At 62.0% G+C, this 24,349-nt stretch overlaps 2 protein-coding genes and 2 long non-coding RNA genes across 15 annotated transcripts in view; 2 read left to right on the top strand and 2 right to left on the bottom strand.

Moving 5' to 3' along the window:
* The window catches only part of SLC43A1 (solute carrier family 43 member 1), a 29,810-nt gene extending 29,007 nt beyond the window's left edge, over nucleotides 1-803 (top strand). For 10 of the 11 annotated variants that reach the window (XM_060399580.1, XM_042233558.1, XM_027979781.2 and 7 more), the window contains one exon: nucleotides 136-803. In XM_060399580.1, coding sequence (XP_060255563.1) covers nucleotides 136-386 — 251 coding nt within the window. In that variant the 3' untranslated portion in view covers nucleotides 387-803. The remainder of the gene's footprint in view (nucleotides 1-135) is intronic. The other variant, XM_042233560.2, reaches the window with a different exon arrangement.
* On the bottom strand, nucleotides 357-3,173 carry LOC114118467 (uncharacterized). Its single transcript, XR_003591812.3, has 2 exons — nucleotides 1,264-3,173; nucleotides 357-1,130 (listed from the first exon to the last, which is right to left on the bottom strand). It is a non-coding gene; the product is annotated as an uncharacterized LOC114118467 (long non-coding RNA).
* Nucleotides 3,174-4,506: 1,333 nt separating this feature from the next.
* Nucleotides 4,507-7,151, top strand: LOC132657841 (uncharacterized). Its single transcript, XR_009596558.1, has 3 exons — nucleotides 4,507-4,656; nucleotides 4,948-5,116; nucleotides 6,721-7,151. It is a non-coding gene; the product is annotated as an uncharacterized LOC132657841 (long non-coding RNA).
* RTN4RL2 (reticulon 4 receptor like 2) lies at nucleotides 7,110-23,267 on the bottom strand. 2 transcript variants are annotated; one of them, XM_027979780.2, is made up of 3 exons: nucleotides 22,905-23,267; nucleotides 16,503-16,981; nucleotides 7,110-8,484 (listed from the first exon to the last, which is right to left on the bottom strand). In XM_027979780.2, exons 1-3 carry the CDS (start codon nucleotides 22,933-22,935, stop codon nucleotides 7,735-7,737), a joined length of 1,260 nt encoding a protein of 419 aa, XP_027835581.1. In that variant the 5' UTR covers nucleotides 22,936-23,267; the 3' UTR covers nucleotides 7,110-7,734. The 2 variants fall into 2 exon arrangements, with proteins under 2 accessions (XP_027835581.1, XP_042089490.1); XM_042233556.1 differs by lacking the exon at nucleotides 22,905-23,267 and adding an exon at nucleotides 17,176-17,281.
* Between the last annotated feature and the right edge of the window lie 1,082 nt (nucleotides 23,268-24,349).

Here is a 24,349-nt window from a genome sequence, read left to right as displayed (position 1 = left end):
CAGCGCCTGAACTGCACTGAACAGGACCCGGGGTGCAGATGGCTGCCTTCTCCCTGAGGGAGGCTGAGCGGCCCCCGAGGGTGAGGAGGGTGGACAGCTTGCCTCTTTTTTTTCTCTTTCTCCCCCCCGCTGCAGGTGAATCTGGGCCTCCTGCTCTTCTCGCTCCTGGGGTTCCTGTTACCATCCTACCTCTTCTGCTACCGCGCCCGGCTCCAGAGGGCAGATGTCGCCTGCTGGGGGGCCCCCCTGAAGACGCCTGGCGGCCCCAAGGTGGCGGCCTAGGCCCCCCGAGTCCCAGGGCCTGGACCACAGGCGGCCGCGGCCTGCACAGAGGCACTGACTCTCCCTATGACCTCCGCACAGCACCAGGGACCACGGATTTATAAATAACGGGAGAAGTTCTATTTTTGTGGGAACGTGTGAAAAAGAAAGAAAAAGAAATCCCCAAAGCCACGCTCCATTGACCGAAGACGGCCCCCATGCCGGGATCGAACCCTCTTGAACCTGGGGTTGGAGGGCCCGGGGTGGGGCCCTGCACTTCCTCTGGGCCTCGTCCGAGGGGCCTGCCCGCTCGTGGCTCCTGCGGGCCTGTGGGGTCAGCAAACAGGTGACCCCTCAGCTGTGCAGAGGCCAGGGTATGCGTGATCACGTGTGGAACTCCCTTCTCCTCCGGGGAAATGGGCCGTGTCCTGAGGCCTCCGCGTGGGAGGGAAGCCCCTCCTGGGGGCTGAAGGGCGGGTTCTCTCCCTGATGCTGCTGCCTGCAGATCTCAGAGGAAATAAAAAGGGAAGTGAGAGACCGGCTGCGGTGTGCCTGCCTGTGTCTGGGTGGGGGGGTGTCTTCCCACACCTCCATCCCCCTTTCTCACCCAGGCGCAGCTGGGCATTAACTAGGGCACTTAAGGTGCCAGCCTGTCCACCCCCAGCTGCCTGTCTCAGCTCCCTGTTCTCTACCGTGCCCTGGAGCGGGTGGAGGTCCTGCACTCAGCTCCTCCCCCGCCACTTCTCAGGGTTTGGGGTACGTCTGGCAGGGAGGTTGGCCCTTCTTCCTACCTATGATCAAGGCAGGAGGCTTTGGGAAAAATGCTAAGGCGCGCCTCTTGAACTTTCTTGTCTGGCATCTCTGGAGATCTGTTGAAAGTAACATTTTTTTTGGGGGGGGGGTGTCCTGTTTTATCTTAAAACGATGCAAATTTCGAGCTTCACCTTGTGCTATATTAATATTTACTCTCAGGAATAAAGGGAGGCTTTAAAAGTTACCTACATCAAGGGAGGCACCATCTTTGAGGGCAAGGGGCCGTCCAGGAAGCGACACCTCATTTATTCCACTCCTGCTTCTTTCTGGCCTGGGACACAACCCTGAAACTCACAGAGGGGAGGGGCCTGTGTGTCGAGGCTCTGCCTGTTCCAGCTACACAGGCCCCTCATTGCGTCCTCACCTTAGAGGTCGGTGTCTCCGGGTCTGAGCCTTCCTCTCTCTACAAAACGACCCGGAGACCCAGGGGCACAGAGCTGGCAGGTGGTGGGGCTGGGCGTTGTGGCTGCTGAGTGCCAAGCTCAGGACTGCCGGGGCAATCAGCGTTAGAAAGGAAGCTCTGAGATTGTCAGCCCAGCTCTCTGCTGCCCTCTCAGGGCGGGGAGGAACCACAAAGGCCTTATGTACCACCCTACTCCCCCCAAACCTAGGAGAACCCAGAAATGATGGCCCTGGAGGACAGTAGCACAGAGGAGCCCTCCCGTTGTCTGCAGCTCTCTTTAGAAGCTGATTCAGTAGACTGACTCCCCCATTTGACGGATGTCCAGCGGGATCTGGAGACGTGGCTGAGCCACACGGCGCATCCCTGGCTGCTCGCAGCCCAGGCTCCTGGCTTCCCACGGTGTCTTTTTCGCAAAGTAGGAAACCAGATTTGGACCGCATCCGCCAACGGGTTGGACGGGCGCCCAGTGGCCTTGCCCGGGTCTCTCTGCACTCTGTGCCCGGGGACCTTGACTTTCCGTCCGGTCCGGTGGAAGCGGATCACAAAAGATGAACGGGAGAGGGGCGAGCGGAGGGACCCCGGCTGTGCGCCCCGGACTCTGCGCTCCGCAGGCGGCGCTGCGTGGCTGCGGCTGGGACGGGGTTGGGGGAGCCACGGGGGACCCCACACCCTCCCTCGACAGTCCCTGCCGGCTCGTCAGCCTCTCCTGGGTCGCATCTCCAGACCCCTCCCCTAAGATAGCCCCGTGCCCCCCTACCACGGAGCCAGCGACCCTCGAGGCTGAAGGAGGGGTCTCGACCGCGCCCCCGCCCATGCCCAGAGGGCATGGGATCGGGTGGGGGACTCAGGCGGGGATCTCGGCCTCCTTGGGGCGGGGTGTCTTCTCGCTTGGGGAGGGGGCTGGCGGGGGCGGCCGCGAGCTGGAGCCTGTTTGTCGCGGCGCCGCCGAATGGAACAGATGGCTGGGAGGGGGGGAGAGGGTACGTGGCGGGGAGGAGGAGGCTGCGGGGGCCGGGGGCTGAGGAACTCGGGATTTCGACGCCCCAAGTCTCCCGGGAGAAGCGCCCCTCCCCACCTCTTCCCAGAAAGAGGGGGCGGGCAAGTGCCTGCCCTTTCTTCCCCCTGAGCCCCACCCCCCGCAAACCCCGCCGTCCCCCCGGGGGCGCGCCCCTCACCCGCGGGACCCCCAGAGCGGGCGGCGTCCAGGCCGCCGGACGCAAGGGTTAATGGGGGTCCCCACCCCCGCTCCGAGGGGCGAGGGGGCTGCGGGACGCGGGGCGAGACTTCTGGGGAAAAACGTGCTAATTGGAACGTCACGCAGATGAGCTGGGGTGGGGGCTGGGCAGGGCACAGGGCGGGGGTTGGAGGGCGAGGGATCCGAGGCGCCCTCCCGCCAGGGCAGTGATGGGGACCACCGCGGAGGCCCGCGGGTTTCTGCAGAGGAGGCCGCCCCCCGACCCTGCGCCCCAGAAGAACGCGGCTCTCTCAATCTCCGGTCGGGGTCTCAGATTCCCCGCGAAGGGGGCGGCAGCGTGCAAGTGACTGTCCCCGCCGGCGGCTTACCTCGGGCGCGACCCTCGCCGCGGCCCCGCCCCGTCTGTCTCCTGCATCCTTCTCCACCCCCATCTGCGGCATCACCCTGTCCACGCAAGAGTCCTGCCCGTGGCTTCCACCAGGATCTAATTTTTCTCACTTTGCTTTCTCCTGTCTGCCCCCCTCGGGACCACCCCACCTCCAGGAAGCTGTTTCTCCGCCTTCAGAGACCTTCCTAACCCACCCCCACGTGCTAAGATGCAGATTCCAGGGCTCAGGGAGAAACTGGCCCAGTGGGTCTGAGGGGCTTGGGAACCTGCGTCTTAGCTGTTTCCCACCAGAATCAGATGGGAAAGACCTTCACTTTCAGAAACACTGGGCAAGGACTGGGAAGCCTGGACAAGCCTTCCTGAACGGCCACTCCCAACTTCTCTCGAAGGGTCCTGCCCTCCCCCCTGCTCGGTGTGGTCTCCTTGGCTTCCAGGGCACAAGAAGGTGCCAGGAAGGACGGGAAGGAGGCAGAGAGGGGGGAGGAAGGAGGGAGCAGTGAGTCTGTGCCTGCTGCTCCCTCTCTGAGCTGGGCCTTCCTTAGCCTTCCTCTCTCTGTGCCGGGCCCTCTGCTGCAGCGGGGAGTCGTCCTCAATCAGGCCACCAGCCTTGCTTCACTATCTCCCTTCCCTTCCCCACCTCAGCTGAAGTTTCTAGGAAGGCCAAAGGCTCCTGGGATGGGCCGGCCGTTTGGGTCTTAGGAGGGAATGGCAGAACCCGAGTCCCCGCCTCCGCAAGAAAGAGGCAAAAGCACCCCTGGGATTGAAAGAAACACCGGAGGAGGCGGGCAGGGCTTGGAGAAAGATAACAGCAAACAGATGGGTGACCTTCAAGGGCCTTGCACTTACTCCCCACGACAGCTCCCTTTAGGCAGGCGCTGTCGCCCCCAGGTTGTGAATGCAAAACCATACGAGGGATGCTCAGAGAGGTTAAGTGACTCGCTCAAGGTCACACCGCGAGTGGGAAAATAACTCGGTCATTCACACCTCTACGTCTCCCAGAGCCTCTCTCAGGAGGCTGCCGGGAGGCGCCCCAGGCCTGCCCTGCCTGTCCCACCCCCGGGGGCCGTGGGGACAGGAGAGGGGACTGTGCAGAGATGAAAAGGGAACATCTGATAGGTCTGGCTGGAAGCATTAAAAATTCATCTAGAAACCTGACCCCAGCTGGACCTTGGGCCTACCACCTGGACTGTCCCCGGCCTGGCGGCCTCTCAGAGCCTGAGGGGCAAACATCACTTCCACAGGGTTCTGGGAGCCTCCTCCCACCCTCACCCCACAAGTCTTTGCCTTTCATAGGAGAGGGGTTCTCTCATGGATCTGGGAGCTAACATCGGGAGTCAGCAGCTCAAAAAGCAGGGCTGACAGCCCTCCCCCACTCTGAGTGTAAGAACCTTAGCGGTTTAAGGGCTTATGGACCTTGTCATCTGGTGTCCTTCTCTGCCTCTCCCCAGGCGGAGAGATGCTCACGCTCAGGTTAGGGTTCCTGCGCCTGACTGTGATACCCACGGTGGCCGGTAAGGGGCAGCCACCTCCTGGGAGCCAGCCCTAGCCTGAGCCTCTCCCAGCAGCTTTGAAGGAGAACAGAACCCCAGGGCTAAGGTCAGCAAGATGGAGCTTTAGCCTTGGGGAGGGGCTTGGACTCTGTTATCTGAGGCAGGGGGCGAGGGTCCCACATCTGGGGAAGACTGAGGAACTTTAGGGGAGAGGTGCAAAGTGGATTTGTGGGGTTCACATTCATGGTAATGGAGGGCCCACATGGTGCAATCTTTCCAGCTGGAGTGAAGATGTCGGTGGTGGGGGGGAGGGCAGGAGAGAAAAAGATAGAAAGGGAGGACCGGACGCTGCAGGGCCTCCAAGGCTTTGCTAAGAAGTCTTATCTTTAACTTGCAGGGGAACAGGGGCCCGTGGCCCGTGCCTGAGTAGCAGAATGGCATAATGCGAGCTCTGGTCTGATGGATCTGGTCAACATGAGCCAGCAGAGCGGGAGGCAGCGAGAGATCGAATGCAGGAAATCGGGAGAGGAGGTTACTGCTATTTTCTTCCACATTCTAAGCATGAGGTAATGGGGAGATGCATCAGGCAGGGTGCTGGGGTGGGGAGGAATGGGAAGGAAGGGCTGGGCGGGGGCCGCGGGGGGACTGGGTGGGTGAGCTGATGGGAGATTCAAGGAAGAAACGGAGGAGCTCACCGCCACTGGTGTTGGGCAGCCAGAGAACACGGGCTGGTGGGGGGGGAGGGTGGGCACTCGGTGGGGGGCATCCAGGAGGTTCCTCTCGGGCCGGGCAGTCTTGCACAAACCCCCTCCCCTCTCTGAGTGGGCCTGCACTGCCCCCTCGGAGCATCCCTGGGGGGTGGACTGGATGGCCTTGCAAGGCCCTCCGGTCTCAGGGTGTGCGGCTCAGGCTTATCCGTCTGGGTTGTCTGAGGAGGCTGGGGTCTGGGTGTGTGAGATCTCGGGGTGGTCTCTGTGCAGGGACTCACGGGAGTGGCTGTGCACACCCGGTGGTATTTGGGGTGCATCTGCCTGTTTGTGGGGCCCGTGGGTGTTGGCGGGCCTGCATGTGCTCTCTCTTGCTCTCCTTTGGTGCGAGTGTGTGTGAGAGAGCGTGTGAGCGTGGGTGTGCACGTGATGGGCATCCGTGGGTCTGTCTGGGCGGGTGGGGGCAGGGGTGGGGGAAAGTGGCCTTGCTGTCGGCTTCCTCCCGAGGCTCACTGCCCCCCCTCGCTTTCACCGCTCTGAAATAGCATCTGGACCAAAGGCCCATGAATATTTCACGATGATAATTCTGTGACCTGGACCGCCTGCTTCTGATTTACCAGCATCCTCCCCCTCCCCCTTCCTGCCCAGGCCCCAGCGGTCCCTCTCCCTTCAGAGCTCGTGCAGGCTGGCCCCCTAAGCCCACTCATCAGCCTCCTCAAAGCCAGTATGACAGGCGCCCCTGTGAGACCCCAGACAGCACTCTCCATTGCACCCCGACCTCACACCTTTATCCAAAGTCTGCCTGCTTCAGGCCACAGACAGTAACTCTTTCCTGTTCCATCCTCCACTCTCCACCAGCCTTCTCGGACCCCTGGCCAAGGCCACAGGCCCTCAGCATCCTTAAACCCTGGCACCACGGTATCCTCTTTTCATCCCCCAGCTTCCAAGTTACACTCTTAACCCTAAATTTAAACCATCCAAGTCTCCCCCACTTGCTTCTGGCAGACGAGACTCACCCAAGTCCTTCTCAGCCAAGGCTCTCCCCTTTCCATAGCCTCTCCTCCACACACTGGAAAGATGAAGCTTCTCATCATACCTCAAGTGAGCAAGACACCCCCACTTGGGATTCTCATCCCTCTGATCACCAAAATCCCTCGGCTTCCCCACTAACCCGCTTGGAGAACTGCTTCTCTGATCGGATTCCTCCCTGATGTCTTCTGCCTCACAGAAGCCAACGGGAAGAACCCATTGGTCTACAGGGTTGCTGTGTCCAGCTGTGCAGGTTGCACACTGCACAAGGGCCGAGTGTGAGCTGAACTCCAGCCTTTTGCTGTTTGCTAAAGTGTTTGCTGCGGTCTGAAGCTGTGTTGCCCTAAGGAAGAGGTGTCTTTTTCAGGTTTACCCAAAGCCATGTTTGGGCTGGCTGTGACCATCGCTGCCCATGTTATCACTCCTCTTTGCAGGGGAAAGTGAGAGATGCTGCTTTTTCCTTCCTGAAGGAACAGGACCTGGGAGAGACCTATTAGCCAGGCTGGAGGCCTTCCCCAGGCCTGGCTCCTCCGGCACAGACAATTCAGGGTCGGCTGCAGCCGCTTCTCCTGGACAGATGAGGAGGCGAGGTGTGATCAGCACACTCCTGGCTCTCGGATTTCCCTGACCTGCCAGGGACTCCACAGTCACCCCCCTCCTTCCTCCGCCTTCAGTCTCTTCTTGTAGGGGCAACAGCAGGAAGCACTTGGATGCTGTGCAATGGCTCTCGATTGCTGTCTAACTCTCCCGGCCCCTGAAAGCGTGATGGTTCTAAGCCCTTCTCCCACTTTGGAGATCCTGAGCCAATAAACTTTACAGGAGATAAAATAATAGAATTTTTTAATAAACTTTTCCCCCCCCGAAACAATGTCTGTTGATCTTCACCACACAGGGGCCATGGTGGAGAGGAACGTTCTCTCCAGGCACCCTCAAAAGTGTCCAGGGTAGACTTAGGAGAAAAGTATTTCTCCAGTGTCAGGAAGTTGAGGCGGGGGGCGAGGATTAAGCAGAGGCCTGGGGCTGGCCTGACGTCCCTCCAAAGGGCTCCGGGGAGTGGCGTCCTTCCCAGAGCTTAAGACGGCTCTGCTGGTGGGTGCTGCTCCGCAGACAAAGCTCCTCTCGAGTCCACCATAGGCGCTGGGGGACGGGGTCCGCGGCGGCCCGGGGTGCCCACTCAGCCTCGGGATGGGCTCGGGTTGACGGCCGGAGATGGGGAGAAAACCCCGGCCATGTCTTCGGGCGGCTGGGCCACCACCAGACTTGCGCTTCGGGGGCTGCCAACAGCGGGCGGCCCGGGAGGCGGGGAGAGGTGGCCGGATCCCTGGGGATGCGAGGCGCTGGGAGGAGAAGGCAGGCCGCCAGCCCGCGGTGGGGACTGGAGACGGAGGATGAGGGGCGGGGATGGGGGGGCCGGGGAGACGCCGGCCGCTTCAGTCTCAGCACCGCGGTCAGAGGTGGTGGGGCGCCAGGATCAACAGGCAAAGCAGCGGGGCGGCGAGCCCGGGCGCGCGCGCGGGGCCGCGGGAGTCCGGGGGCGCCTGGCAGGCGGCGCCGGGGCACGTCTGCTCGCCCCGCCGGTCCTCGCCGCCGTAGCCGCCCCAGTAGTCGTCCTCGGTGGGCGCGTCGCCACCCGGGCGCCCCCGCGCGTCCTCGGCGGGCAGGTCGCGGTAGAGGGTGGAGGGGTCGGCCGGCGGCGCCCCGACCTCGGCCACCCCGTACAGGTGGTTGGAGGAGCTGTTGGCGCGCGCGCGGCCCCCGGGCCGCGTGGGCGCGGCAGGCGGGCAGGCCTGGAAGTCGGCCTCGCGGAGCGCGCGCAGGTCGCGGCCCCGGCGCTCGGGTGGCGAGGCGCACGTCACGTCGGAGCTGGACACGCGCGCGCGCTGGAACCAGGCCCAGAGCGGCCGCGCGCGGCAGTCGCACGCCCAGGGGTTGGCGTTGAGCCGCAGGAACTCGAGAGCCGGCAGGTCGGCCAGCGCCTCGCCGGGCAGCGAGGCCAGGCTGTTGTTGAACAGGTAGAGGATGGTGAGGCGGCCGAGGCCGCGGAAGGCCGCGCGGTGCACGCCCTGCAGCCGGTTCCCGTGCAGCAGCAGCCGGTCCAGGCTGCCCAGGCCGCGGAACACGTGCTCCGTGAGCAGCCGCAGGCGATTCCCGTGCAGGAAGAGGTGGCTCAGGTTGGCCAGGTCCGCGAACAGGTCATCCTGGGAAGGGCATGGGGGAGAAGACAGATGAGACAGATGAGAGGGCCTCGGAGGGCGTTAGGGAAGGGCGGGGAGCAGCGTGGCAGCCCAGGAAGGGGTCCGCCTTCTAGAGTCCTGGGTTCGAATCCTGCCTCCTCTAACCTACTTGTGCGGGGAAAGCAGTGTAGTTCTTAGAACTTTGGGGTGCATCAGAACCCCCTGCTGATCCCGGAGCCCTGCCCCGCCCCCCAGTTTCCGATTCAGCAGGTCTGCGGCCTGAGCGCTGAGATGCTGCACGTCTTCACGAGTTCTCAGGTGACGCAGACGCTGCAGGTGGGAGGGCCACGCTTGGAGCTGAGAGCTTACGATTTGGTTGAGCATTTCCCTTGTTTCATTTCATCTGCACATCTTACTGACTTCCTGACTCCAAATCCTGGCCCTACTATTAACTGACCCTTGAGCAAGTCACTTGACTCAGTGCTTGTCTGTAAGATGTGGTTAAATGAAACAACAGGTATTAATATATGGGGTGGGCATTGCCTGAGTTAGCCATTATTGTGAACTTGCCCAGCGATTTGTCTCCTCATCCGTAAAATGGGGGTGAGTGTACCTCCTCCTGGGTTTGTTTTGAGCCTTAAAAAAGACAATCCACGTGCGGATGAGATGGGTGAAGTCAGGGTTTAAATGCAGCTTTGCCCTCTTTGCAGCTGCTTTACCTTCCACAAGTTATTTAGCCTGTTTCCTCGGTGTGTATAACTCAAGAGAACTCTTTCAGCAGACTTGTGGGGGGGGGGGCGGGGCGGGGGGTTACATGAGATCCGGTAACCATGTGGTACCGAGTCGGCACACAGACCACCATCAATAAATGATGGTTATTATGAATGGGGGCTTCCTGTATGGTCAGTAATAAAGAATCCACCTGCCAACTCAGAAGACAAGGGTTCGATCCCTAGGTCAGGAAGATCCCCTAGAGAAGGAAATGGCAGCCCTTCAAGTATTCTTGCCTGGAGAATCCCAGCCTGGTGGGTTACAGTCCATGGGGTCTTGCTGGGTATGACTTCAGCTATTAAACAAGAACAGCATTACGACAGTAGGGCCTTAGTTACAGTTAGGTTCCATCCCCTGTCCTTTAACAGAGGACCTTCCTGGAGCCTGGAGGTTCTGCTACTAGGCTGGGACATTAAGGGGACCCTGGCAGCTCCACCCCACAGGGACAGGGGCTGTGCCCCCTGCCCAAGGCTGAGGAGTCTCTGAATCGGATCGTATTAGTGCTGGAAGGGCCCTGAACTGTGGTTCTGGGAGGGGAAGGGTTCTGGGAGGGGAAGGGTGGGGTGGGTGGGCTCCTCGGAGGGGAGCCAGCAGGGGCCCGGGCTCTGTATTTTAGCCAGTTCACCAAGGTATTGGTGATGGGCAACCTGGTTAGGGAGTGACTGCTTCTGGGTGCACCAGCCCAACCTACCGGGTTTTTTTTTACAGAGAACACTGATACCCAGGCAGATGAAGGGCTCGCCAGAGAGGCGGCCAGAGGCCCAGTCCTGAGGTCCCCCCCACCTTGTGGCAGACACCACTGTGGTTCGCAGACACAAGGGATCTGGTTCTGGGGGACAGGAGCATCCTCCACCCTCAAGCCAGCTCCCCCTGGATTTCCGGTTCCTGAGACGACCCCCCGGCACCCCCCACCCAGGGCGCCGGGTCTCAGGCTCTCGGGCGGGGGGCGGGCGCTGACTCCCAACACCCACCACTACCCCCCCCCCCCCCCCCCGCCTCCACCTTCCTGTGCTCTCGCGTTGTCTCGCCCCCTCCCATCTGGCTTCCGCCCTCTCCGCTACAGGAACCGCGGCTGCCAAGAACCCTCCTCTCGGCGGCACGGAGATCCGCCCCCCTCCACCTTGAGGCTCCCTGCCGCCGCCCCGCCCCCCGCCCCGCTCAGGTCTCCCTCCAGGGGCCTCGAGTCTGGTCCAGCGGGCCCAGGCGTCCTTGTCCTTCTCTTCTCGGCTCCCCCAGGGCGGGGGCTGAATGCCTTCCACTCAAACACCTAATGAGCATTTCTCTTTTTAATGGAGTGGCAGCAAGAGTAAGATGCATCCAGAGATGCCGGGTCCAAGGAAGGATATGGGAGGGAGGGGCACAGAGGGCGGAGGTGATGGGCACTTCGGAGGCTTCCGGAGGTCCGGAAGGGCGACCCCAGAGAACTCAGGCACCCTCGACCCGCAGCCCCAGTTTTCCGCTACAGAATTCCCTGAATCCAGTCTGTCTTTCTCCCCCGAAATCCTGCCCCTGCCCTTTCTGAGACCCAGCCTGCGGGGGGGGGGGGTCCACCCCCCACCCCCACCCCATCCAAGCTGTTGCCAAATCCCACTGCCACTTCTAGGCTGCAGCTCTCAGATACAGCCCTCCCCCTCCCCGCTCTGAAAACGGTTCTCTGTGCATTAATAAGCTCTTGACTTTCACAGCCCTCGCCCTCCCCCACCACCCTCCCTCTGGGCAGAGAGCAGCTGCTAAAGTCATCCTCTTCCACTTCGGAAAAACCACATTTCCCTCACAACATCCCCCTCCCCCCGCCCCGCCCCGGCCGGTTCACAGCTCTCTGCATCCATTTGGAATCTCAGCGCAGCGTCCCTGCCCCCTTCCCTGGTCAGCATCCTGTTCTTAACCTTGCCTCTCCCCGGTCCAGCCTCCAGTCAGCTGCTGGGCTGTGTGACCTTGGGCAACTGCAGGCACCTCTCTGAGCCTCAGTTCTTTTTTTTTTTTTTTTTTACCCCCATCGGTGAAACAAGGAACTTGAGGTCATTGATCATTAAGATCCATCCTCATGTGATATTAATGAGCAAGAGAGTGCTGGAATGTACCTCATTCATTCAACAAAGCTGCGCTGAGTGTCTGCTCTGTGCCAGGCACCCCCACGGACGGCTTCACCCATCTACCCCGGGTATCATCATCATTTGCGTCAGCAGCTGAGTAACCGAGCGCTTACCATGTGCCAGGCTCTGTGCTACACAGATCCCATGTAGTAACCGGATCCTCACAGCCCTGTGAGGCAGAAAATATTATCCTCCCCCTTTCAGAGATTAGGGGAGGGAGGCTCGGAGAAAGGCAAGTGACTGGCCTAGGGTGCAATACCCAATAGGAAGTGACGTGCGGACGTGAACTCTGGAGCCAGGCCTCCGAACAGCTGCCCTCTGCACTGAGACAGACCTGGAGTGATTCTAGGCTGTGCTGCTCATGCGTTCAGTGGCCTTGAACGGGATGCCTTAACTTCTCCGAGCCTCGGTGTCCTTAGCCATTGAATGAGGGGAATGATGCTTACTCTGGAGAGGGCTTCCCTGATGGCTCAGCGGGTAAAGAATCCACCTGCAATGCGGGAGACCCCAGTTGGATCCCTGGGTTGGGAAGACCCTCTGGAGAAGGAATAGGCTACCCATTCCAGTATTCTGGCCTGGAGAATTCCACGGACGGTATAGTCCATGGGGTCACAAAGAGTTGGACTGACTGACTGACTTTCACTTCACTTCAGTGGACTGGGCACGCGGAGCCCTTTTCAAGCAGCATCCTCTTTAATCCTCAGACGGACTCCTGGGGTTTAAGGCATTGTCCCTATTTCACGGATGGGTCCGTTGAGGCTCAGAGCGGTTAAGTAACTTGCCCAAAGCCACAGGGCAAATGAGATCTGCCTGATGGAAACACCGCTCTTTTGTGCCACGCAGGCTACTCCAAGGATTCAAAACAGGATCGGTGTCTCTATCACACAGTTCCTCTCCAGTAGGAATGGTGCTGCAGGAGAGCAGGGACCCTGTCCTTGGTCACGTCTGACACCCTGGAACCTAGGACGCAGCCTGGCTTGTGCTCAGTGAGTTAGCTGTGAGGAAGGTGCTTGTCCCAGGGTGGGGCATCTGGGAGAACCCCCCGACCCGTTTCCAGCTCCACCACCCTCCTCCTGAGCCGCTGGGGTCCTCTTCCCTCCACCAGAGCGCCCCTCCCGGGTGGCCTGGCACCATCGCGGGTCACGCCTGCACCCTGGGGACCTCACCCCCGCGAGTGCACCCCATCTGCCTGTGGCATCTCCCGGGCAAGTCTCTCCCGGCCGTTCACAGGCAGAGGCTGCCTCCTTCCCTTCTGTGAAGGGCCAGGCGTTTCCTTCCCATGACGCCCGTGCCATTCAGGCCAGGGGCGTACAGAACCGGCACACCCCATTTCAGAAGAGCCCAGCACCCCTCAAGGTGCCCCCTGCCCAGGTCATTCCTGACCCTCAGCCTCGGCTGCCATTTGTGATGGCGGGTCAGGCCGTGATGATCAAACTGATTCAGCACAGGATTTCACAAATATGAGTTCATTGACTTGTTACAGCTGTTGATGGAAGGTATTCTTTTTACTAGTCCCATCTTAAAGTTGGGAAAACTGAGGTTCAGAGTGGGGGGGCACCAACTTGCTGAAATCAAGTTGGAAAATAACAGAGCAAGGATGCGCACTCAGGTCTGCTGACCCTAGATTCCCTAACCTACTGGAGTGCAATCGGATGGCTCTTTTTTAATCGTTAAAAAGATTTAATGATTCAAAGATTTGATCATTTTAAAAGCCTGCATGGCATAACCGATACATGTTGATAAGGAGGTCAGGGTCTCAGTAACAGTGGTTGTTGCACGTAATATTTAGCAGCAATAATAATTATAGTGCCTATTTATTGATGTGGCCCTGTGCTAAATTTTATTTTCTCTTATTTGGCTGCGCCACGTGGCACACGGGATCTTAGTTCCCTGAGCAAGGATCGAACCTGTGCCCTTTGAAGGGTAGTGTTAAGTATTAAGCACTGGACTGCCAAGGAATTCCCTACATTTTAATACTTACGAAACTTCTTAGATCAGTATTGATATGATTAAGTACTATCATGATTGCCAGAGAGGAAATGGACGTGGACAAAGGTTGAGTAGTTTGTCCAAAGTCACACGTGAGCCAGGATTTGAACTCTGGTCTGGCAGATTCTAAAGCATGGGCTTTCAGAAATAAGCCCACTCTGCTGTTCTTATGAGTGCTACCCCCCCGCACCTGGTCAGACCCCCATGGAGTGTTCTGAGTGATGAAAACGGCCTGAAATGTCACCAGATCACAAGGGTTCAAGCGCTGCCGGGTCTTCCTGGTGGTGCAGCCTCAGAAACGTCATTCTGTGCCCCTGCTCCCCGTTTGCTGTGAGGCCTGTGATGCTGAGATCACGCAAGTCCCCAGGCACAGGGACAGTGTTCACAAGACTTTGGGACAAAGTCTTTGGGACCCTCGGTCTCAGCTGCCTTATCTGTAAGGAGGTGTGAACAGTCCCCCAACAGGGCTGCAGAAATGAGATGAAGTGACTGCGCACACTTTGGAAACCGTGAGAAGCCAAGTTAGGAAGGGAAAAAAAGGAGTGTTCCGGCACCCACCCCTGGTCTCAGCAGAATCCTTGAAGTTGACCCATATCTTCAGGATAGGGCCCAAGATGAGCCATTTCACCGAGACCAGTATTCAATGAGGCGGGTTTCTCTTTTTAAAATAGTATCTTAACAAGCATTTATAGCATGCTTACCGTATGCCAAGCACTATCTTAAGTGCTTTACAAATTATTCATGCACTTAACGCTTCTAAAATCCCTAGGAGATGGATGCTATGACTACTCCAATTTTACAGATGGGAAAACTGAGGCTCAGGGAGGTTATAAATGTCACACACTTGTAAATGACAGGGTTGATACCTGTAAAGTCCTTAGCACAGCACCCGACACTTAGTGTGCCTGCTAATGGCTTGTTGTTTAGTCACTAAGTCCTATCCAACTCTTTGTGACCCCATGGACTGTAGCCCGCCAGGCTCCTCTGTCCACAGGATTTCCCAGGCAAGAATACTGGGGTAGGTTGTCATTTCCTTTTCCAGTGGATCCTCCCGACCCAGGGATCCAACCCATGTCTCCCGCAATGGCAGGTGCTTTCTTTACCACTGAGCCACTAGGCTGAAGGCTAGTGGGCTATTACTATCAGTAATTATGCAATAAATATGCTTGCAGTGCAGGAGACCTGGGTTCAGTCCCTGGGCTGGGAATATTCCCTGGAGGAGGGCATGGCAACCCACTCCAGTATTCTTGCCTGGAGACTCCCATGGACAGAGGAGTCTGGCGGGGCTACAGTCCATGAGGTCACAAAGAGTCAGACACGACTAAGCAACTAAGCACAGGCAGTAAGAACAAAACACGACACATTTTCCAGCGCACTATTGTACTTCCTGTCTCTCCCCACCCCTAGAATGCTCTCCACAAATGCAGGGGTCTCCTCCGTTTTGTTCGATGCCCTTTTTTCACCAGCAAGCACCTCCTGGGTGCTCAGTAAGTGCTGGATTATTATTGCTATCGTTACTGTCGTTATCAGCATCAAATGCGCACAGTGCTGAGCAGTCAGGCCCCAGCCCGGGGTGGAGAGGGAGAAGGGCCGTCCAGGTGGGTGTGGGGAGAGGGTTGCAGTTGGAAATTCAAAGGCCTGAAACTGAAAGGGGAGGCTTTTCTCCTTAGATGGTTTGGAGGGTCTGTTATTGCTTCCTGGGGAAACAGTGGGAGGACTTGACTGTCAGACAGTCAGCATAAGAACAACAGGGAACAATATTTAGATCAATAATAATAATAAATAACAATTACTGTTATTCCTCCCTTTTTCTGAGCATCCATTTCCCAGCAACTTCACAGCTCATTACCCTTTCTTGTCTCCTCCCACTGCGCTGAGACAGTAGGTTTGGGGGGATGGGATCCAGGACGGGTAGGGTTTCCCCTGGCCTCGGCACCCAGTGAGCCCAGTGAGCGGGAGCCTCCTGTGGCGTGCCAGCTGCAGTGGCGCCGCCCTCCGTGTCCCCCTGCCCGGGGCGTGGGAGGGCTTGCGGGTGGGCGAGAAAAGCCGCCACGATGCCCCTCCAGGCTGCACTGCCCGCGAAAAGGCAGAGTCTCCCGGAGGCAAGGGGGAGAGGAGAGATCACGGGAAGAGACACACACCTCCACCCAGACAGACTTGGGGGGGGGTGTGTGTGGAGTGGGCGCGTGAAGGGAGACAGACAGAAGAGGCAGAGGCAGACAGACGGGGGAGGAGAGTCAGTGAGCAAGATGGAGAGGGGCCGCGAGGGAGAGACAGACAGACAGCGAGTCAGACGGGGGAGTAGGGGAGCAGAGAAAGATGGAAGGGACAAAGGAAAGCCCTGGACCAAGGGGAGGAGCAGAAGCCTTCAGAAGGGAGGGAGATGCTGAGAAATGGAGGGAGGGGCTTAGAAACAGAGGGAGGGGCTTAGACACGGGGGAGGGGCTTAGACACGGGGGAGGGGCCGAGACACGGAGGGTGGGGAGGTGAGACACGGAGGGAGGGGCTGAGACACGGAGGGAGGGGCTTAGACACGGGAGGGGCTTAGACACGGGGAGGGGCCGAGACACGGAGGGAGGGGCTGAGACACGGAGGGAGGGGCTGAGACACGGAGGGAGGGGCTTAGACACGGAGGGAGGGGCTGAGACACGGGGGAGGGGCCAGGACACGGAGGGAGGGGCTTAGACACGGGGGAGGGGCTTAGACACGGGGGAGGGACCGAGACACGGAGGGAGGGGCTGAGACACGGAGGGAGGGGCTGAGACACGGGGGAGGGGCCGAGACACGGAGGGTGGGGAGGTGAGACACGGAGGGAGGGGGTGAGACGGGGGAGGGGCTTAGACACGGAGGGAGGGGCTGAGACACGGAGGGAGGGGCTTAGACACGGGGAAGGGCCAGGACACAGAGGGAGGGGCCGAGACACGGAGGGAGGGGATGAGACACAGAGGGAGGAGCCGAGACACGGAGGGAGGGGCTTAGACAAGAGGGAGGGGCTTAGACACGGAGGGAGGGGGTGAGACACGGAGGGAAGGGGTGAGAGGTGGAGGGTGAGGCCGGGACACAGAGGGAAGGGGTGAGACACGGAGATGCTGAGCAATGGAGGCGCGGGGCGCGAGGTAGGGAGGGTCCCGGGGGAGAGAGGCGAGCAGGAGGGGACGCCTGTGTTCGCGTCCGCGCGCCGGCGCTCACCTGTAGGTGGAGCAGGCTGTTCTCCTGGAGGTAGAGGTACTGCAGGCTGACCAGGCCGCGGAAGATGGTGCCGGGCAGGCTGCTGAGCTGGCAGCGGTAGAGGTGCAGGGACTGCAGCCGCTCCAGGCCCTGGAAGGTGTCAGGCTCCAGGGAGCGCAGGTGCCGGTTGTCGCCCAGGTCCAGCTCCTCGAGCGCCTGCAGGTGGCGGAAGGTGCCCGGGTAGATGGCCGAGAGGTTGTTGGAGAAGAGCCACAGGGTGAGCAGGCTGGGCCCGAAGGAGCCGGGCCGCAGCGCGCTGATGAGGTTGTTCTGCAAGAAGAGGCGCTGCGTGCCGGGCGGCAGGGCCCGCGGCACCGCTGAGAAGTTGTTGGCCTGGCAGCTCACGGTGGGCGGCGCCGGGTAGCAGGTGCAGAGCATGGGGCAGCGGGCGGCGGCGGGGGCCGCGGCCAGGAGAAGCAGCAGGACGCAGGCCGGGGGACCTGCGGGCAGATGGGCGCTGGGGGGGCTGCCGGGGGCTTAGCAGACCCCACCCACCTACCCCGAAGGGGACCTGCGGGCAGACGGCGGGGGGGGGGGGGCGCTGGGCAGGCTGCCGTGGGGTGGGGTGGGGTGCGGGGGCAGGGTGTGCCAGCCGCAGGCCCGCCGCACCCCCCCCACCTACCCCTAAGCGCACCTGGGCCAAGAGCCTTGCCTTCCTACGTTGGGGGAGGCTGGGATTCGGGGTGCAAGAGTTGCAGGAGGCCCTGGCCACTTCCACTTTCGGAGGCTCCTGGTACGTTAAGATCAAAGCCCAGAGGACACTCTGATAGGTTGAAAGTTGTCTGACGAGTGGCGGTCTAGTTTCCTTCCCCTTTTCACTGTGATGGGCCTGACGGTGACTCTGGTCTTGGGCCGGGTCAAGAACGGCCCGAATGTCAAGTGTTGGCCATACTGCTGTGTGGTCCGGGGGGGTGGGGGTGGAGGGCAGTCCTACATGACGTTCTATACAGCAGGGGTCCCCACCCAGGACCTGATGCCTGCTGTTCTGAGGTGGAGCTGATGTAACAATAGCAGAAATTAAGTGCACGACAAACCTAACACGCTTGAATCACCCCCAGACCACCCCCTTTCCTGGTCCGTGTAAGAACCATCTTCCATGAAACCGTCCCTGGTGCCAAAAAGGCTGGGGAGAGCGGCTGTATGGGGCTTTAGCAGCACCCCTGTCCTCTTCGCATTAGATGTGTGACACTCCTCCCCCTTACGAGAACCAGAAGGTCTCCAGACATCATTGCCAGTATCACTTGGGAAGAAAAACTGACCCCATTTGGGAAGAGGTGGAGCTAAACGGAGACCCTCTGTGAGTCTAACGACCTCTGGCCCCCTGGTGACCGCAGCCCTCCTCCCTCACCTCTCCACCCTGGAAGGGCTCTCAGGGACCAGGGGCAGGGGGTCTCTCCCTGTGGCCAGCAGCAACCTGCAGGAGAGTGGGGATGGGGTGTCCTGGAAGGAAAGCTGCTTCTGGGCCCTGCCTGGGCAGAATCACCGCCCCGAGGGGTACAGTCCAGGAACCTCACTTTACACCCCAGGCTTTTCTCCTTCAAAGTCACTTTAAAAAAATTGTTTTTGTTTTTGTTTTTTTTTCAAAGTAACTCTTGAAGCTTGGCTATGATTCAGATGGAGAGGCAGACCCAGGGGCTTGGGGGCTAAAGAGCCACGTCTAGACCCCCACGCCCCCCGAGCGCCAGCAGGGCAGTGGGCCCCTCTCCCTTCCTGACCCTGGCCTTCTGACCCTCATTGCAGCTGAGGAAGTTCTGGGGCCACCTGGACCTCTACCCTTGATGCTGGCTTCCCGACGACTCGGGATTTTCTTCCGGCAGGTTTTGCAGCCCCCAAAGGCCAGGTGCTCATCGTCTGGGCACACAGGGAAAGGGCACCCTCTGCTCCAGGCAGTGTGCTAGGCCTGGGAAGGCCGAAGACCCGCTCCCTTGGACGCTAGGATCTGAGATCCTGGGCCCTGGGGTGCGGGGGAGAGCCTGAGGGGGTCCCTGCCTTCCGGTGACCCCCGGTATCAGAGGTGTGAATGCGTCTGTGAGCCAGGTGCTCTGTACATGTAGCACTCCTGGGTCCGGGGTGGCACATGGCACCCACATGGAGTGCACAAGGCACACATACACACAGTGTGGCACACGGCACGCACACAGGGTGGCACACGGCACACACACACACGGGGTGGCACACGGCGCACACGGGGTGGCACACGGCACACACACACGGGGTGGCACTTGGCACACACACATGGGGTGGCACACACACGGCGTGGCACACAGCACACATGGCATGGCACACGGCACACACACGGCGTGGCACACGGCACACACATGGCACACACACACACGGAGTGCACACGGCACACACACACAGGATGGCACATGGCGCGCACACACAGCACACACACACACACGGAGCGCACACCCCAGGGCGGCACACAGGCCGAGTGTGTGGAGCGGATGTCAGGAATGCTTGGCGAAGCCTCCTCCCTGGAAGACGGCAAAGGCGCGGTTGTCCCCGGCGCCCGGCCCCCCACGAGCGTGCAGGCGTGTGCCCGCAGCCCCCCGAGTGTGTGAGTGCCGGGCCCCGTGCGTGTGTGGGCCGGGTGTGATGTAATACTCAGTGACACAGCCGCCGCTGTTCCATTCGTTCACACCGCCTCCGCGCTGCTGGCCCTTCTCACCCCTCCCCCGAGCAGCGTTTCACGATCACTCTCTCCTCCCGGGGTTTCTGGGAGCCACGTGGGCTGCAGGGGCGCGTCTCTCACCCCTCAGCCCCACCAGGCAGGGGTGGGAGCCCCAGGGGTTTCAGGAGGGCTGAGCTTTGGGGCCCAGGACAGCAGCGCTCAGAGCCGGGCAGCCCTCCAGGCTCATCCGGGTTCTGGTTCTGCTGACCTGCTGGCCAGGGATCTGAGAGGCCGAGTGACTCAGCCAAGGTCACACAGCAGAGCGGAGCGAGCACTGGAGTGGAGGGTCCCCGTGGCCAGCCAGGGCCATTCCCTTCCTGGTGGGGTCCCCGTCCGGCTCCCTTCCCCAAGGACTCGACACCAGAGAAAGCCAAATCCCTCTCTGAGCTCTTAATCCTGCGGCTGATCCATCACTTCGCAGCGTGTGTGTTCAGAAAGCCGCCAGCCAGCCACCCCACCCCACCCCCTGTCCCCCCAGTATTATGGAGCTCTTTCCCCAGCCTCCTGGTTGACTGTTCCCCCAGGAGAGGCAGAGGGAACAGGAGAACCCCCAGAGAACAGGGGGACACAGAGAGCAGAGAACCCCCAGGAGAGATGGGCCTGGGGTTGGTTCCAGAGTGCTCCAGAGTCAGAGCCAGTCCCCAGGGCACCAGGGTCTCCTCCAGCCTGGGGTGGGGCAGGGGGCTCAGCAGGGCCCCTATCAGACCCTCTAGCCCACACTTCCCTGCCCCCCTGCCGGCCCCCGACACCCCCATCATTCCGGCCCACCTCCCCGTGGTCTAGTGGTGCCCCCGCAGCCTCTCTGATGCAGGGCCCTGGGCAGGGGGCCCCTGTGACAGCTGCCGCCTAACAGTGACTCTGTTGCCATTTCTGGCCCTGGCCGCCGCCATGCAAGGCAGCTGAAACCCAAGGAGCCTCATCCATAATTCAGGCTGCGGCTCACACTGGAAGCCAGGCGCAGGGGAGGCTGAGGGGCTCTGGGCTTCTCTGCCCCCGGGGCCTGGTGAGCGGTGCCTTTCTCCCCCCTCTGCTCCCTGCAGCCCCTGCCCGGGGTCCTCCGGATCACCACCCCCCTCCCTGCCCCTTGCCTCTCCCCACCAGCACTCCATCCCTGCCCCCCAGGCCCCGCCTTCTTCCCCAAGGACCACAGGTCCACTCCAGGCCCCATCTCGTGCATCCCTGGTGACCACTGGGGCGAGAGGCACAGAATCTCAGAGCAGGAATGGCGGACACCTCGTCAGCCATCAGGGGCTGACCCTTATCTCAGTGGCCACGCCATCAGTGAGCGGCCTAGGCCCTCACCCGAATCTCAGTCTGCCTTCAGCCCCTTTCTCCAAGGCTCCATCTGACCCCCCCACCACTATCTGGGCCAAGGAAAGCCCATTCCAACAGCTCCTCCCATCCTCTCTGCTCATGTCACCCTGTCTTTTCTTTTTTATTTTTCACTGAAGTCAGTAGGTAGGTGATGCTCAAGTTGCAGGGGAGTGTGGAGCAGTGATGGGCAGAAACCGTCTGTGACTGAGCACCTACTGTGTGCCAGCCACCGCATTTGGACACGTCTTTGTGCACAGAATCAACATAGCATCACCCCCGTGAGATCAAGATTCCGGCCCCCCATTTGCAAGTGAGGACAGGGAGGCTCTCAAGTGTGAAATTAGTTGCCTCAGGTCGTGCAGCTGGTCCAAGGCGGAACCGGGATGGGACAATTCCTTGTCTAAAGGGACTCTCTGACCTTTCTCTGGGAGACCCCACGTCAGCCATGGAAGCCACCCTGTGTGTGAGAGTTGCTGGGCTTGGGGGAAAGCGAGGATGGAAACTGGGCCCAGGCGCACAAGGCTGGGCCAGCAGTGATGCCGGTTCTGTTTGCCTGTCCAGGGTTGAGGCGAGGGGGAAACCCGGGCTTTCTGCAACTTTGGTTCCCTGGGCTCCAGGCTCTGGTCATCCGAGGTGACACCCCATCCAGGAGGCAGGAAGAGAGGCCCTGTGTCCAGAAGATGCGGCCAGAACTGACCCGGGAGGGAACGGAGAGAGATCGGAACATGGCACCGATCCCGGAAGGCAGAGGGGCCCAGAGCCAGAAATGATCCATTCACCGCGGGCCCATCGTCAAGGACGCTGGGCGATCGCCCTGGGGCCTCAGGCTCCCAAAGTTCTCAGCCTTTGGTCCAGAGATCGCTGCAAGAGAAGAAGCTGGAGGAGGAGGCAGGGAAGAGTGGCCCCAGGGAAAATGCTCCCTGGGGAGGGAGTCCAGGCCTGGGGTTCTGACACCCAAAAAGGCGGGGAAGGGCTGGGGCCTGCGGGCAGATGTTGAGGGGGTAGGGGCAGAGGAGGTGGGAGGCAATGGCGTGACGCAGGGCCCAGGAGCACTGGCGCGGGTGACGGAGGTTTAGAGCCGCCGCAAACAGCTTCTCACTCTGCCAGAATGTAACACCCCGAAATAAGCAGCCACGGTGGTGGCGGAGACGGCAGGCTCCTCCTCCTCCGACGGCCAGAGGGGCCCAGAGATATAAATGGCAGCTGCGGTCAGCCAGGGCGCCCACCCCTGGAGGCTGCCACCCCACACCCGGGTCTCCCCCAAATCCCCCTCACAGCTGCCTCCCCCCCAGCCCGCAGCGCAGAGCCCGGGGCGGGGGGCTGGCCCGCCGGCCACTCCCTGCGAGGAGCGGTGTGCGGGCAGGCGCTTTGGAAATGGAGGGCTCCCCACGTGGACGTGCTCACCAGAAGTCTCTTTGTCTCTCTCTCCCCGGCCTCTGCCTCCTTCCTTTCGGCGCTTCCTAGCCCTCGGTCCGGTCTTGATCAACCCCGGCCCCTCTCTCCTCCCTGCCTCCCCAAGCCCAAGCCTGGAGCTCACGGTCCCCTGGCCCCGGCCCCGCACCTCCGTCCACCGCCCGGTCCTCCTCCGCTCGCGGGCTGGCTGCTCGCTCCCCGCGCCCTCAGCATCCCTAGATCGCAGTCCTCAGCGCCTTCTCGTCCCTCCCACCCCCAGGAGCCGGGCCGGACCCTAGTGGTCTGCCCTCCTCGCCCCCGGCCCGGTCTCCCCTCTCTCCGCCCCCCCCCCCCCCGTCCTCACCGGGGTCCCCTTTCCCTCCCAGCTTTCCCGTCTAACCTTTCATCCGCCCCCTCCCTGCCGCCCTCCGCGGACCCCTCTCCATCTCTGACTGCTCTTTGCCTGACCCTCGCTGCCAGCCCCTTCCCAGCCCAGCCCAGCCCCCGGTCCCTGGCCCACACCCTGGTCGGTCGGCCACACCTGTCCGCGGAGAGAGGCCCTTTCTAGCGCCGCCCCCCCCCCCCCGGCGCTTTCCTACCGGGGAAGGCCATTGGGGTCTCCCCCGCCCCCCGCCCCTCCCAGACAGCGCCCTGCCCTCACCCCCGTCCCCCTGGCGACGGGAAAGTGCTGAGGCACCGGGAGCCAGAAGTTGCTGAGTCGGCGCTGCCCGGCCGCCTGGAGTGCTCAGCATCGCCCGGAGCAGGTAGGGCCGGGACGGCGGGACTGGAGCACCCCCCTGCCCCCGGCCCGGGTGTCCCCCAGCTCAGGAGCCTCCCGCCCAGCCCGGCGGGCTCCGGGGGCGGGGCCCGGGGCTGCGTGCTCCCCCCACCCCGCCAGGCCGCCCCCCACCCGCACGGCGGCCCCACCCGCGCGCCCTGGGGGCCGGGGCGCCCGGCTCCCCTCCGCCCGCGTGGGTCCCTACCTGGCAGCAGGCTCCCGAGCCCGGGCAGCATCTTGTCGCGGCGCTCGGAGGAGGGGGCGGCGGGGGGAGGGCGCCTCCACGGGCTCCCCGAGCCCGCCGGACGGACGGCGGGGGACCCCGCGGGGCTCCGGGAGGGCCCCGCGCGGCGTGGCCGGGCCGCGGCGCTCTACCCCGCGCCCCCCGGGCTGCGAGCCTCGGGAGCAGCCATCGGCCCCGACGGGGCGCGGCGGGGCGCGGCTGGGCGCGGAGGGCTAGGGCTGGCCGTCGACGCCCGGGGCCCGCGCCCCTAGGAGCGCAGGCTGCGCGCGGGCCCGTCCGTCAGTCCGTCGGTCCGCGCGCCCCGGCCGCTCGCCGAGCGAGAGTGCGGACGGCGAGGCAGCTCTTCCCACCGCCTCCTCCCCGCGCTCACTGGCTCCGCCCTCGCCTCCCGGCTCGCCTGCTTAACCCTTGCCTGCCCGCCAAGAGGCGGAGTGGCTCCCGGCCCCCGGCAGTCCGGCCCCCTCCCTTTTCTGGGGGGCCCGGAGGGCTGTGTTCGATCACCCCGCTGGTGGAGGAATCCCCGCCTGAGGGGGTGCGGTCGTGTTCGGGAAACCCGTGAACTCGCCCAGTTCCCGCCTGCACCGCAACTCCCCCGAAGGGCTCCTGGGTCACCTCCCCCCGCCTTGCGCAGCCCGGGGCCCCGAAGCGCAGGCCTCGGACGCTCCTCCCTCTGGGAGAACTCCGAGATTCCCCTTCGCGTCTGTTCCCAGACCCCGAGCCCTGTGTGTAAGAACAGTGTCAGCAAGAATTTGTGGGTGCAAGCTCCGGGCCACGTGAGCGCGCGCGAGCCAGGATGCTTGCGCAGGTGTGACAGGGCTGGCCCTGACCTTTCTTACGGGGCGGGGGGGGGCGGGGCCCGGGCACCTGAGTGGGCGAACCGATGAGCTGCCGGGTGTTCCCCCGCTCGCGGGTCCGCGCGAATGGGGAGCCCGGGGCCGGCGAGCTTGCGGCCGGGGTGCCCGGGGTGTGTGTGTCCTGGCGTGTGTACGCCCCTTGATGCCCTCGCAAGCGGGGGCAAGTTTGGGTGCGCGCGGTCTCCTCCACGAGGGCGGTGGAACCCGCGCCCGGACTTCCTTCTCCAGAGGGGTGCATTCCGACCTCTGCTGGACCCCTTCGCGCCCCTCATGGCGATCCCTGCGGGGCCGACAGCGAAGCGTTTTCTCAAAAGGCGGCGGTGGGATTCACCCCGGCCTTCACCTGCTCCAGGGAGAGGGGCACCCGGAGCTCGGGAGCGCCCCGGCACGGGACGGGCGGGGGGCCCTCGGGGTCGCCGTTTCGGGGCCGCAGGTCGGGCTGGGGATGTGAGTGCGGCGCGTTGGACGACCGGGGCGGGCGGCGCAGGACCCGCAGGCGTCCCGGATGGCACCGCCCGCGATCAAAGCGACAGATGCCCTCGGCGCTCCGTC

The sequence above is a fragment of the Ovis aries genome, chromosome 15, assembly GCF_016772045.2.
Source record: "Ovis aries strain OAR_USU_Benz2616 breed Rambouillet chromosome 15, ARS-UI_Ramb_v3.0, whole genome shotgun sequence".
Lineage (NCBI taxonomy): Eukaryota > Metazoa > Chordata > Mammalia > Artiodactyla > Bovidae > Ovis > Ovis aries.
Note: the sequence above shows the minus strand (reverse complement) of the source record. Positions and strands in the feature narration are given on the sequence as shown.